The 15,164-nt window shown below is 44.9% G+C and overlaps 2 protein-coding genes across 7 annotated transcripts in view; one reads left to right on the plus strand and one right to left on the minus strand.

Annotated features, from left to right (window-relative positions):
• The window catches only part of GANC (glucosidase alpha, neutral C), a 35,048-nt gene extending 33,994 nt beyond the window's left edge, over window positions 1-1,054 (minus strand). Inside the window, exon 1 of one of the 4 annotated variants that reach the window (XM_083606510.1) lies at window positions 859-1,054. In XM_083606510.1, coding sequence (XP_083462636.1) covers window positions 859-887 — 29 coding nt within the window. In that variant the 5' untranslated portion in view covers window positions 888-1,054. The remainder of the gene's footprint in view (window positions 1-858) is intronic. The other 3 variants (XM_083606513.1, XM_083606511.1, XM_083606512.1) reach the window with 3 other exon arrangements.
• A 1,315-nt stretch (window positions 1,055-2,369) lies between these two features.
• TMEM87A (transmembrane protein 87A) overlaps window positions 2,370-15,164 on the plus strand; it is a 31,825-nt gene continuing 19,030 nt past the window's right edge. For all 3 annotated transcript variants that reach the window (XM_083607133.1, XM_083607134.1, XM_083607135.1), the window contains exons 1-4: window positions 2,370-2,584; window positions 9,024-9,084; window positions 11,725-11,822; window positions 14,369-14,485. In XM_083607133.1, coding sequence (XP_083463259.1) covers window positions 2,423-2,584; window positions 9,024-9,084; window positions 11,725-11,822; window positions 14,369-14,485 — 438 coding nt within the window. In that variant the 5' untranslated portion in view covers window positions 2,370-2,422. The remainder of the gene's footprint in view (window positions 2,585-9,023; window positions 9,085-11,724; window positions 11,823-14,368; window positions 14,486-15,164) is intronic.

The following is a 15,164-nucleotide window of genomic DNA, read 5'->3' on the forward strand; positions in this document are numbered from 1 at the left end:
TGGTTGCTGTTTTCTGGGTAGAATTCAATTCCATACCAGCAACTTCAGGTTGTGCAATTAAAGTGAAGTTGGCACTGCAGTGCAACAACAAGAACAACAAAAAGACTTTTTGTGCTTAGGAAAGTGCTGGGAAAAGGCATTGGAAAGTCTGGGGTAGCAATGGCTTGATCTAACCTTTGCACAAAAAATCAGAATGAATGCATACTGAACAGCTGACGATGTATAACCTTCCTGCAAACTTTGTGTGGACAAATCAGGATAAATCATAATAAACAGGTCATCTAGAAGCGACCTCAGATTGTCCATTATAAAGGGTGTGCTGTGCAAAAGTAGCCTCTAGTCATTGTTTTCTAGTTACCATGTTATATAAATGGAGCCTGCTAGCAATATTTTGGTATAAGAAACTGTTGCTTTTCTTTTCTGTAACACTGGAATCACTTGTTATCAGACAGATATTAAACATGAGCTTCTAGCTGTTTCTTTCACTTATTCTTAATTTTTCATTTACTTGTGTAAATACTCTCTTACAATTATAACCAGTGCTTTTTTTCTAAAAAAATGTTTAGGGGTACTCTCATTTTCCTACTCATATTGAAATACTGCCTCTCAATGAGGCCCAACTTAGATTCACAAAATGTTTAGGGGTACGTGTACCCTTAGAAAAAAAGCACTGATTGCAGTATAACACTTCATATCTATCGCTGCATGTTACCACTCACATGTTACCAGCTGTATCTACGTCTGAAAACAAGGTAACTTAAAGGTGGGTTAAGAGCAAATTTTTCTCTTTAGAAGCGTGCACTATGATTTCAACTTAGGTTTGCTAAACAACTACTGCAGAATCATATGGTATTTTACCTTACTTCTTCCTGGCTACTTGATGCCATGATATCCCATTCCCGGAGCTATTTTTGAATAATCACTACCGTCGCTGCCGGCTAGAAGCGGAGAAAAGCCCCCAACCAATGGAGAGTTTTGGTTTCACTCTCCCGCAGCATGCTGGGAAATGGAGTTTTTGTTTCTTGTAGTCCGGCCCACCGGATATCTTCGCGAAGTGGTACGGAAGGAGGATGCAAGAGGTTTGATATTTGCAGTGTCTAGACAGCTAAAATTGGCTCCCTGTCTTCTAATCAATACACTCAGCTCTTCGTGTTGCATATTAATATCTTTGTCAGTAGATACACAACTTCTTGCTGCATTTGAAGCAAGATTCTTAGAGAGTACAGATGGGGTTTTTGGATGAGATTCTTTGCATGCTTATTGGACTGAGTGTGATACACTTCCAATAGAAATGGATAAGCTCACACTGTTGTGATTTAGTAGGCTTGTTTAGACATATTATTTCAGAATTTAATATAGCTAATGATCATATGCCCTATATTGTGTCATTTCACCTGCTTCTTCAGGAAAGGCAAGACACAAACATGATGTACAAAGGCAGGTGAGAGAAAGTCACTCATCCAAGCAGACACACTCCTCATTAATGTGTCACCTGTACCAGTAAAGAGTTTATAATGAACTCTGACTCAAATGAAACTTTGCAAGGTGTCAGGTGCGAGTGGAATTAATAACTCAGGTTAACAATCATATTGTTGCACAGCACCCCAATCTCCAAGCAGTGTGATACCCCCAGGGTCCGTGCTTCCTTTGGAGTAAGGTATAGGCAGCAGGGACTGTGGTGTCTTTCTGATAGATGGCTTATTTACCCCTCCCCACCCTCTCACTATATATAAGTGTCTGGTGACTTCTGTTTCAGTGTATCTGAAGAAGTGTGCATGCACACGAAAGCTCATACCAATAACAAACTTAGTTGGTCTCTAAGGTGCTACTGGAAGGATTTTTTAAATTTTATTTACGTACGTGTGTGTGTGTGTGTGTGTATGTGTGTGTGTGTGTGTGTATATATATATATATATATATGTATATATATCTCATATATATATATATATATATATATATATATATATATATATATATATCTCATATATATATCTCATATATATATCGTGTGTGTATATATATATATATATATATATATATATATATATATATATATATATATATCAGCCTGAGCCAACGATGGAGGAGTCTGCCACATTAACATCCCAAGAAGACCATGCTTTCCACATAGCCCGCAGCCTATTCAAACAGAAATCAAACATTGCTCGGATTCTCTGCCTTCTCTACCTCCCCTCACGTCCGGAGCATGACCGCGGCCATGACGTCACGCCTGTGACGTCCCCGTCCCCCAGTGACAACGGGAGGGCCGTGACGTGCGGAGGCGCCGCGGTGCGCCGCCCGAGCCAATCCGGCGCGGCCCCATCACCCTCCCCGGCCGCTGAGCCTGGCGGGCCTGGGGGCGGAAGGGGCGGGGCGAGAGTGCCGGAGCGGGTTCTGCTCGTGACACTTCGCTGCGGAGGGGATGGCGGCGGGAGTGGCGTCGCTCTGCGGGATGCTGCAGCCTCTGTGGCGGCGCCGCCGCCGCTCAGGGCCGCCGCTGCTGCTTCTCCAGCTGCTGCTCGTGTGGCCGCCGGGCCCCGCTGCGGCCGGCCAGCTCTCCAAGTGGCGGCTGCCGGTGCCCATGGTGAGCCAGCAGGGCCCCTCTCGCCGCCTCCGTCCCGTCCGGCGGGCTGCACGGACGGGTCCCCGGGAGAAAGAGGGCTGTCGGGGTGGTGGGGACCGGCCGCCTTGGGCGGTTCTGGCGGCTCAGTTTAGGACCCCGGCGAGCGAGTCTCCTGACCCGCGTCGCCAAGCTGCACGTGTGAACAGCGCAACCCGGAGCTTCCCTCCGTTCCTGCGCGCTGCCTTGTCGCTGCTCCAGGTGCATCGAGGGCCGGGGGCCTTGCCGGCTTCTCGTTGCATCTGCAAAGGCACTGCCAGCGCAGCGTGACTGCGGGGAGTGCCGTTTGCCGATTTTACGCACCCGGGCAAGGGTTTGCTCTGCTTCCTCGTTTTGAACACCACGTTTATTTCGATCTCAAACCCTGGCCTCCCAACCTGTGGTCCGTGAAGTAATAACCAGGAAGAGTAGCTCCCTGAGCAGGTGCAGAGTGCATTTTCCTCGTCACCTCATTATTCGCTGCCTCCCCTCCCCCCCCGCCACGCACTGGGAGATAAAGAGATAATTGTTCTTGTGGTGCCAACACGTTGCCAGGCCGAGATCTCAGCCCCAGACCAGGGTTTTCCAACAAAAATTGCACATTCATCACAAAAAATCGCCTGATGCTAGCTGCTAGTAAGGAATGGTTTAATACGGATAATTGGATCTGTCCAGAGTGGTGAACATGCATGGGTGTGCTGTTTGTACAAAAAGCGAGAGACGGTACAGGTGTTGTTTTTCAGAGATAATCTGTGCAAATAACTGCTCATATGAGCAGGCAGTGTAGGAGGAGCAATTCATGGAGAATCACAGTAGTTGTGTCTTGTACACAGAAGTAGCTGCTGTAATCCTATGTGTGTCCCTGCTCCAGGGTTACATTGCTCACAAAAGAGGATCACTGTTCATTTGTGATGGAGGTAGTAACAGAATCCAGGACCTCATCTTTTGCAACCAGAGTCCATGGCTGGAATATCATGTGGGGTTTTTGTGTGGGTGTTTTTTTTTGGTAGTGATAATATACTCTTTGTAGGATTCCCATCAATTTTATACTTATTTAATTTCCTCCACACCCACCAGAGAGCTTTGGTATGTGTGCAACACTCCTGTGAGTTAGGCTAGCTTGACACAATGGGTGATACTATACTGAGTGAGCTTTGTGGTTGGGTTGGGATTTGAACATGGGTCTCCCATTTCACCACATTGGCACCATGTATCTATACATGTGTAGCCATTTTTTCCTTTATAGGCAGTTTTTAGTATCTGATGTACATTGTATGCATCACAGCCTTGAGCTGCTCAGATACTGACAAGTGTCTCTCTTAAATGATGCTGCCAAGTTGCCAAATGCAATGTTTGCTAACTGATCCACATTTAAGGCAGCACACATGCAAATATGTGAAAACCCACTGACATGAGAGTGTTGTCACAAGTTAAATGAACTGTGTCACCCTGTTGTAAAAACCAAACCCTTTATCCTGCAAAGTAGAGTGACTTATGCTAACACCAGATAATTTATAATGATCTGACGAACACTGAAAAGAATTGTAACACTCCTGTTTCCTGTGATTTTTGCTTCTGGTTTATATGTGTGGCCAAATTATCTTCACTGCTTGGCTGAACGGTAAAAGATGAAGGATTGGAATAGACCCACTGATTTAAAGACTAAGTCTGACTCAAATCTCAATGCTTTTATCTCCTGGTTATGAATACACTGTGGTAACTTAGCACTGGATAAATTGTTGACTATAGCTCTCAAGAGATCAAAGGTATATGAATAATATGTGAATTAATTGACATGTCTGTGCCACTCTTCATCAGAATTGAGTGCAGGTAGTTTGCAAAAAAAAATTATAATACAGTGGAATCCTACACATGTTTTCTTACAAGTTAATGCCACTGTTCAGTTGGACATATTCCCAAGTAAGTGGGTACATGGCTATTAGCATTTATGTGGTGTTTTCCCTCAGTGCTAAAAGCACTTGTCATGTTGTTGTTGTTTAGTCGTTTAGTCGTGTCCGACTCTTCGTGACCCCATGGACCAGAGCACGCCAGGCACCTCTGTCCTCCACTACCTCCCGCAGTTTAGTCAAACTCATGCTGGTAACCTCAAAAACACTATCCAACCATCTCATCCTCTGTCGCCCCCTTCTCCTTGTGCCCTCCATCTTTCCCAGCATCAGTGTCTTCTCCAGGGAGTCTTCTCTTCTCATGAGGTGGCCAAAGTACTGGAGCCTCAGCTTCACGATCTGTCCTTCCAGTGAGCACTCAGGGCTGATTTCATTAAGAATGGATGCATTTGATCTTCTTGCAGTCCATGGGACTCTCAAGAGTCTTCTCCAGCACCATAATTCAAAAGCATCAATTCTTCGGCGATCAGCCTTCTTTATGGTCCAGCTCTCACTTCCATACATCACTACTGGGAAAACCATGGCTTTAACTATACGGACCTTTGTTGGCAAGGTGACGTCTCTACTTCTCAAGATGCTGTCTAGGCCTGTCATTGCCCTTCTCCCAAGAAGCAGGCGTCTTTTAATTTCGTGGCTGCTGTCACCATCTGCAGTGATCATGGAGCCCAAGAAAGTAAAATCTCTCACTGCCTCCATTTCTTCCCCTTCTATTTGCCAGGAGGTGATGGGACCAGTGGCCATGATCTTCGTTTTTTTGATGTTGAGCTTCAGACCATATTTTGCGCTCTCCTCTTTCACCCTCATTAAAAGGTTCTTTAATTCCTCCTCACTTTCTGCCATCAAGGTTGTGTCATCTGCATATCTGAGGTTGTTGATATTTCTTCCGGCAATCTTAATTCCAGCTTGGGATTCATCCAGCCCAGCCTTTCGCATGATGTATTCTGCGTATAAATTAAATAAGCAGGGAGACAAAATACAGCCTTGTCGTACGCCTTTCCCAATTTTGAACCAATCAGTTGTTCCATATCCAGTTCTAACTGTAGCTTCTTGTCCCACATAGAGATTTCTCAGGAGACAGATGAGGTGATCAGGCACTCCCATTTCTTTAAGAACTTGCCATAGTTTGCTGTGGTCGACACAGTCAAAGGCTTTTGCATAGTCAATGAAGCAGAAGTAGATGTCTTTCTGGAACTCTCTAGCTTTCTCCATAATCCAGCGCATGTTTGCAATTTGGTCTCTGGTTCCTCTGCCTCTTCTAAATCCAGCTTGCACTTCTGGGAGTTCTCGATCCACATACTGTTTGAGCCTTCCTTGTAGAATTTTAAGCATAACCTTGCTAGCGTGTGAAATGAGTGCAATTGTGCGGTAGTTGGAGCATTCTTTGGCACTGCCCTTCTTTGGGATTGGGATGTAGACTGATCTTCTCCAATCTTCTGGCCACTGCTGAGTTTTCCAAATTTGCTGGCATATTGAGTGTAGCACCTTAACAGCATCATCTTTTAAAATTTTAAATAGTTCAGCTGGAATACCATCACTTCCACTGGCCTTGTTATTTGCAGTGCTTTCTAAGGCCCATTTGACTTCACTTTCCAGGATGTCTGGCTCAAGGTCAGCAACCACACTACCTGGGGTGTACGAGACATCCATATCTTTCTGGTATAATTCCTCTGTGTATTCTTGCCACCTCTTCTTGATGTCTTCTGCTTCTGTTAGGTCCTTACCACTTTTGTCCTTTATTATGGTAATCTTTGTACGAAATGTTCCTTTCATATCTCCAATTTTCTTGAACAGATCTCTGGTTCTTCCCATTCTGTTGTTTTCCTCTATTTGTTTGCACTGCTCGTTTAAGAAGGCCTTCTTGTCTCTCCTTGCTATTCTTTGGAAATCTGCATTCAATTTCCTGTATCTTTCACTATCTCCCTCGCATTTTGCTTGCCTTCTCTCCTCCGCTATTTGTAAGGCCTCGTTGGACAGCCACTTTGCTTTCTTGCATTTCCTTTTCATTGGGATGGTTTTCGTTGCTGCCTCCTGTACAATGTTACGAGCCTCCATCCATAGTTCTTCAGGCACTCTGTCCAACAAATCTAAATCCTTAAACCTGTTCCTCACTTCCACTGTGTATTCATAAGGGATTTGACTTAGATTGTATCTTACCGGCCCAGTGGTTTTTCCTACTTTCTTCAGTTTAACCTTGAATTTTGCTATAAGAAGCTGATGATCTGAGCCACAGTCAGCTCCAGGTCTTGTTTTTGCTGACTGTATAGAACTTCTCCATCTTTGGCTGCAGAGAATATAATCAATCTGATTTCGATACTGCCCATCTGGTGATGTCCATGTGTAGAGACGTCTCTTGTGTTGTTGGAAAAGCGTGTTTGTGATGACCAGCTTGTTCTCTTGACAGAACTCTATTAGCCTTTGCCCTGCTTCGTTTTGATCTCCAAGGCCAAACTTGCCAGTTGTTCCTTTTATCTCTTGATTCCCTACTTTAGCATTCCAATCCCCTATAATGAGAAGAACATCCTTCTTTGGTGTCACTTCTATAAGGTCTTGTAAGTCTTCATAAAATTGGTCTATTTCAGTTTCTTCAGCACCAGTGGTTGGTGCATAAACTTGGATTACTGTGATGTTAAAAGGTCTGCCTTGGATTCGTATCGAGATCATTCTATCATTTTTGAGATTGCATCCCAGTACAGCTTTCGCCACTCTTTTGTTGACTATGAGGGCCACTCCATTTCTTTTACGGGTTTCTTGCCCACAGTAGTAGATGTGATGGTCATCCGAACTGAATTCGCCCATTCCCGTCCATTTTAGTTCACTGATGCCCAGGATGTCAATATTTATTCTTGCCATCTCATTTTTGACCACCTCCAACTTACCTAGGTTCATGGTTCTTACATTCCAGGTTCCTATGCAATATTTTTCTTTACAGCATTGGACTTTCCTTTCGCTTCCAGGCATATCCGCAACTGAGCGTCCTTTCGGCTTTGGCCCAGCCGCTTCATCAGCTCTGGATCTACTTGTACTTGCCCTCCGCTCTTCCCCAGTAGCATGTTGGACGCCTTCCGACCTGAGGGGCTCATCTTCCAGCGTCATAACTTTTATATGCCTGTTGTCTTTGTCCATGGAGTTTTCTTGGCAAGGATACTGGAGTGGCTTGCCGGTTCCTCCTCCAGGTGGATCACGTTTGGTCAAAACTCTCCACTATGACCTGTTCATCTTGTGTGCCCTGCTCGGCGTAGTTCATAGCTTCTCTGAGTTCTTCAAGCCCCTTCGCCACGGCAAGGCAGTGATCCATGAAGGGGATCACTTGTCATACATCATCTTAATGATGGAGCTGTACAGCTTTCTCCACATGACTAATAGAGACTGAGGAGATATATTTGGTGTTGGCTGGGGCTGATGGGAATTGCAGTCTTAAATATCTGGAGAGCACCTGGTTGGCGAAGGCTGGCTTAAAGTATCAACTGATTTTATGCCTGAGTAAGATTTGAAATTAACTCCTGATGCCTGCATGTTTCACCATCACCACCAACAAGAATCAATCAAAACGGATCACCTTCCTTACTTAGGAGTTTTTAGCACATGCATGTTCTTTGCTTGACAGCATCAAGTAATGACATGGTTGTGTGAATGAGCCTTCATAGATAAAATACCAGCATTTCCTGATGGTGACGCATGTAAATATGAAAAATAAAGTAGTGTCACTTTAAATAATGGGGCCAGATTCAACTAACCTGTTGTGCTAGTAGAAGCAAGTGCAAGGACCCCTTCTAATGAAGCCAAGCTTTGCTCCTCCCCTCCATTTCCTCCCCTTGCATTTCCTCCAAATCCGCTGTGTAGGGTTGGGAGAATTCCCGGAATAGTGCACCATCTGGGAGGAGATGGGAGATAGTTCCATCTGGCAAGTATTAGCGCACTGTTGAATTCTACCCTATAATTCTTCGTGGAATTCATTTAGATGTGACCCATCAAGCACTGAGTAAACAAGTGGTATACAGCAATGTATGTACCAACTTGTGATGCCTCATCTGTCTATGTTTACTCAGAAACATAGTAATTAATAAATAAGTAATTTCTCATTTCAGTAGGAATTATTCCCAGACAAATGGGCAGGTGGCTGCAACTTTAGCACTTCCCATACCTGCCATTAATACAGCAACACGTAAGAGTACAAATGTAATGTGTATACAGGAGTACTTGAGAGCGGGATGGGGAACTCATTGCTCTCCAGATGTTGGCCTCCACCTCCCATCAGCCTCAACCAGAACGACCGATGGCCAGAGATGATGGGAGCTGTAGTCAGGAACCATCTGGAAAGCTACAGGTTCCCTTTTCCTGCTTTAGATCATGCTTTTACAGATACATAGGAGTTTGACATTTTTGGGGTAATATAATATATTCTTATTTACCTAGTATTATTGCCAAGTAAAATATATACTAACTAAAGTTTTCTCATTTATATATGATGGCCTTCCATTCGAGCTTCTTCTGTTTGCTTCCTTTTTTTTCCTCTATAGGAGAAGAATTTATTTAACTTTGGAAAGATTCTCTTCAGCAACACTACCATTTTCCTAAAATGTAAGTGCATTCATACTATAGCTTATTGTATAATATGGCAGGTATTTTGTAATAGTTGAACAAGGCCCTGTTGGCCTTGTTTTTAAGACATCTGAAGGCAACCCTGTATTGGGAAAATTTTAATGCCTAATATTTTACCATTTTTAAAGGGCTGTAAGCTGCCCAGAGTGGCTGGGGAAACACAGCCAGATGGGCAGGGTATAATTATAATTATTATCATTATCTTTATGATATTTTTATCATCAAACAAATCTCATAAATATTACAAAATCACATACAAATTAATACAATCACCAGAGTAATTCACCTACACACTGCACAAGAATAATTTAAACGCACAACCTACTGTATTTTTCGTCCCATAGGACGCACTTAGTTTTTTGGGGGGAAATAAAGGAAAAAATTTTTCCCTTTATTTCCCCCCCCCCCAAAGCAGGTCGGAGAAACCGAACCAGGTCGAGGAACAGCGGGATGGCGGCGCTGCGCCTCCCTGCTGTCCCCCGAGCTTGTGGGGCTGGCCAATGTCTGCCCAGCGCGAGGGGCACTCTGCTTCAGGGTGCCCCGCCTGCCGGGCAGCAGGCTGCTATCCGCAGCGTGGGGAGCCCTGCGGGGAACTCCCGCAGGGCTACCTAGGCTGCGGACTTGTTCCCGAAGCGCCGGGCGCTCTGCTTTCAGGGCGTCCGACGCTCCGGGAAGCAGGCTGCTATCCGCAGCCTAGACATCCCTGCGGGACCTCCCGCAGGGCTGCCTAGGCTGCTGATGTGTTCCCGAAGCGCCGGGTGCCCTGAAAGCAGAGCGCCCGGCGCTCCGGGAAGCAGGCTACTATCCGCAGCCTAGACAGCCCTGTGGGAACTCCTGCAGGGCTGTCTAGGCTGCGGATGTCTTCCTGAAGCCTGGAGAGCGAGAGGGGTCGGTGCGCACCGACCCCTCTCGCTTTCCAAGCTTCAGCGAAAGCCTGCATTCGCCCCATAGGACGCACCCAGATTTCCCCTTCATTTTTGGAGGGGAAAAGTGCGTCCTATAGGGCGAAAAATACGGTACATTCACAGTCATTCGGCATTCACTCTCCTTATACCCACCAAATCACTCTACTCAATTCTCCTTTTAATGAAGCATTCAAACATTCAGCTAAGCAGTAATCATGTACCAAAAAATAAGTCTGCTAAATACAAAATTGGCATGTAGAGCTTCCAAGCATTGCCCAAAATTTGTTTGCAAGGCTAATCAGTGTAATGTCCATGGACCATATAAAAAGGTAAAGGGACTGCTGACCATAAGGTCCAGTCGTGACCAACTCTGGAGTTGCGGCGCTTATCTTGCTTTATTGGCCGAGGGAGCCAGCGTACAGCTTCCGGGTCATGTGGCCAGCATGACTGAGCCGTTTCTGGCGAACCACAGCAGCACACGGAAACGCCGTTTACTTTCCTGCCAGAGTGGTACCTATTTATCTACTTACACTTTGAGGTGCTTTCGAACTGCTAGGTTGGCAGGAGCAGGGACCAAGCAACGGGAGCTCACCCCGTCATGGGGATTCGAACCGCCGACCTTCTGATTGGCAAGTCCTAAGATCTGTGGTTTAACCCACAGCACCACCCGTGTCCCTTGGACCATATACATATAATCTAACAATGCCCCCCCCCGGGTCATTGATTTGTTAAGTTGACTACATTGGTTGTGCATTCTGGAAGTTAAGCTTTGTTCAGCATTTTACTGCCTGTCCCTGTTATATAGATTTTATTTCTATTTCAAAAGGGCAGCGTGCATAAAAATGTCATATGTTTATTATAACTATTATAATTATTTAAATTTATATACCGCCCTATAACCAGAAGTCTCAGGGTGGTTCACAGGATAAAATTACAATATAAAAGCACAGAATACATAATCCAAATAAAAACAGAAACAACTGAATAACCCCCCCCCAAAAAAGAAAAGAAATCCTCATATTTTAAAAGGGCATTGGATGACAATCAACCAAAGGCCTAGTTAAAGATGTATAGTGTGTGATAGATTTTCTGGTCAGGCCACTTTTAAAAACACATAAAACACGTAAAAGGCACAATATAAAATGGCACGGCAGTGAACTGTAAAGCTCATTTGTTAGCCCTTTTCTTCTCTTGATACAAAGGGAGTCATTTGTTAGTGTGAGCTTGTGGCATTTCATGTTTTGTCCTGAAGGTTGCGTTCTTGGCATTAACTACCCTGTTTATCAGAGTTCACCATATAGCTAGATGTTTGGGATGCAGCTCTCTCAATCTTCCTGCCTCACTGCAATGTAATAAGCTGAGGTTCCAAATTATGACAGGCTGCTGTGTCAGCAAAGCACTCCTTTGTATGGAAAGGATCTTGCCATGCTGGATCGCTTGCAGTTAGTGCAAGTGCTGTGCTAGTCTATCATAGATGGGGGGGGGGATGATATGGTATGTTGAGTCCAATATTTGGATTAAAAAGCATTATTGTTATAATTTTTTCCAGATTGCCTAAACAGATAAGATGTTATTCATAATGCAAAAAGAAGTCTTGGGTTGTTAAGGGAAGCCCTCCTAGTGGGGTTAATGAGATGCTATCAAGAACCTTTTAGTAATACAAAGAGAATATGATGCTTCCTGTGTTTCTTAAGTACTTCTCTTATTTCTTTAGTTGAAGGCGAGGAAAGTGCATGCGATCCGTCTCAAGGCTACAATGTCAGCTGGTACTTGAGGTATTGTGACTGCTACAACGAAGTCTTCAATTTTGGGGTAAGGAATGGGCATTAGGAACGACTGAAGTCATGCAATCTGTTGCTTAAATTATGCAATCTGCAAATTATGCAGTAGCAAATAACCCCAGCTGCTGTAATGGTTGAGCGTACAGTGGTACCTCGGGTTTGATACGCTTCAGGTTACAGACTCCACTAACCCAGAAATAGTGCTTCAGGTTAAGAACTTTGCTTCAGGATGAGAACAGAAATCGTGCTCCGGTGGCGCGGCAGCAGTGGGAGGCCCCATTAGCTAAAGTGGTGCTTCAGGTTAAGAACAGTTTCAGGTTAAGTACAGACCTCCGGAACGAATTAAATAATTAACCTGAGGTACCACTGTAGTTCATTAGCCGCTGTTGCCCGAGTTAGAGCTGTGCTAACTTAATTGATTTATGTTCCACCACATCCTTACAGGTTCAGGATACAGTATTTGGCCTCTGTCTCCAACAAGTTCACAAACTAAATGTGAGGTTGGCTGTCTTGAGGGAACAAAAAGCGGCAAACTAAAAGTAATATCCAGGCCCACGAGCAGAGTTCTAGGGTACATGGCTAGGTCATTGCAAAGTCATTGGCCAGACACTTCGCATGTCCCTCCCACTTGGCTTTTAAAGAACAGGGGAGGCAGCACATCATTCATGTGGTTCTTCTTCCATGTGAGAAGGCTGAGCTTTCAAGTGTGCACTCCTACTGGGGGCTGGGAGAGTCTGGCACAGACGACAGTGTGACTTTAGTACAGTGGTACCTCGGGTTAAGAACTTAATTCGTTCTGGAGGTCTGTTCTTAACCTGAAACTGTTCTTAACCTGAAGCACCACTTTAGCTAATGGGGCCTCCTGCTGACGCCGCATGATTTCTGTTCTCATCCTGAAGCAAAGTACCTGAGGTACTATTTCTGGGTTAGCGGAGTCTGTAACCTGAAGCATATGTAACCCGAGGTACCACTGTAATGGGACCCAAGTTCAACCCTCCGCTTCTCCCTCCACCTCAAATTTGGCCAGCCCTGCTGATTGGCCAGCCTCCACTTCACCTGCCCTAGGAACTTCTCTCAGGAGGAGGGACTGACTCAACCAACTCCTCTCTTGCTGGGACATCTGACAACAACCACAAAGCGGAACCCTCTCTTGTGTTGCTGCTTGAATTCTCCCCAATAATGCCAAGGTTGCAAGTTCGAGCCCCGTATGGGACAGCTGCATATTCCTGCATTGCAGAGGGTTGGACGAGACGATCCTCAGGGTCCCTTCCAACATTATGATTCTGTGATTCTATTTCCCCTGCCCTGTATTTCATGGGAGGAGTGTGCTACTTAAAGGGCGAACCTTCCTGGAAATTGTAGATATAAAATCAGCGCCCTTTAATGGTGTCATGAAAGGAGCAAACAAAGCTGCCTTGATAGAAGACATTTTGACCGTCCAACCCAGTACAGTGGTGCCCCGCAAGACGAACGCCTCGCAAGACGAAAAACCCGCTAGACGATCAGATAACCAGCAGCTTCTGCTACCATATGTCGGAATCTAAAGCCATATCAGTCAGAGGTATTTGGCCACTCTCCAGGTGCCCGGCTTGGATTCCTTGTTGATCTCCCCCGTCTCGGCTCCCGGCAAGACAAGGCCAGATCTCTATCGGCCGATCCTTCCCAACGTGAGAAGAACACAACCATCCCTCCTCCCTCATTCCCCAGGGAGGGGAGAGAGACAGACAGAAATGTATTTACATGCCTTTATTTCTGTCTTTCCAGCAGTGCAGAAAAGAACATGTCTGCACCCTCTTTACAGCAAAAGCAGAGAGGGAATAACTCCACCCATGTACTTCTGGTACAGGGTCATGTGCCACTCTGAGCTAACATCCGGTGCTCAGTGCACAGAATAGACTGTTCCTTGTTCCCACGGTACAGTCCCAAAACATCAACATCCTGTTTGGCTTTCCAGCCATCTGGAGCACTCAGCAGCATTGCTCCTTTTTCGTAACAGAAAAGCCCTTCTCCGCACCGCCAGCCTGGCAAGCGGTCTCCATAGGAACGCATTAATTGATTTTCAATGCATTCCTATGGGAAACCGTGCTTCGCAAGACGAAAAACTCGCAAGAAGAAAAAACTTGCGGAACGAATTAATTTCGTCTTGCGAGGCACCACTGTATTATCTCCACTTTCTGTAACTCCTTAGGGTCGCAGGCCACAATGTCATTCCTTCAAAGTGTTGTAACAGCCCACAGGCATAATTTCAGTATTTCTATTTTAACATTTTGTCTAACGCTCAACTGGATTTTTAAATTGCATTTTGATATGTATTGACTTTTTCCTTACGATTTTATGATTGTAATATGTGTGGCCCGCTTTGAGATTTTGTTTTTTAAAAGTTATTTTAAAAATGAAAAATCAGCCTGTCTTTCACATCACCTGTTACCGGATCCTTTTAATGGGGTGCCTGGCATTGATGTTTTAGGTGAGATGCAGGGTTGGATATCTTTTCAGTTTCTTAGCTGCTTGTTGAGTTAACCCCTTGTTTTCACTGACCCTTCAGCTAGATAGAGTCATGCAATGTTGTCTTGACAGGATGAGCAGGCAGAAATTTACGTTGGAAGTACTGTAGAAAACCGGCCTGGCTGGCCAGGATACTACGCCATGTCTTCACGCTACTTCCCCAACTGTTCTGAACTCTTCAGACCGCAGGTAGGGTGGAAGGAGGCAGGATGGAGGTCAATTGTTGGAGCTAAGGTTTTCTGGTGTCTTGAAGGTACACATATATCCATATTACTGGCCCTGAAAGAGCTTGGGGCATCATGCTGCCTTTGCAAAAGGCCATGTGAATTACTAAGGGACAGAAACCCCCCAAAAGATGGCGTTACAAGGAGACTGGGTTCTGAGTGAAGTGTGATGTTTCTATTTATGGGTCCTATTTGGCCTGTATGATGGTCTGGGTGCATTTTATTTGCATTTTAATTATTTTTCTATTCTCTTTTTTATGTAAACTGCACTTGGAGCTTTTATTGAAGGGTGGTATAAAAAAATGGCTATAACTAAATAGGTAAAATGTTGCTGCATTGTTGTAATATGATACAATATGGAGTTTTTTGGGGTTAAGTATATATATAGAATATATTGAAGCTGAGGCTCCAATACTTTGGCCACCTCATGAGAAGAGAAGACTCCCTGGAAAAGACCCTGATGTTGGGAAAGATGGAGGGCACAAGGAGAAGGGGACGACAGAGGATGAGATGGTTGGATGGTGTTTTTGAAGCTACCAGCATGAGTTTGATCAAACTGCGGGAGGCAGTGGAGGACAGAAGTGCCTGGCGTGCTCTGGTCCATGGGGTCACGAAGAGTCGGACACGATAAACGACTAAACAAC

This window comes from Podarcis filfolensis (assembly GCF_964270895.1).
Source record: "Podarcis filfolensis genome assembly, chromosome: 1".
Classification (NCBI taxonomy): Eukaryota; Metazoa; Chordata; class Lepidosauria; order Squamata; family Lacertidae; genus Podarcis; species Podarcis filfolensis.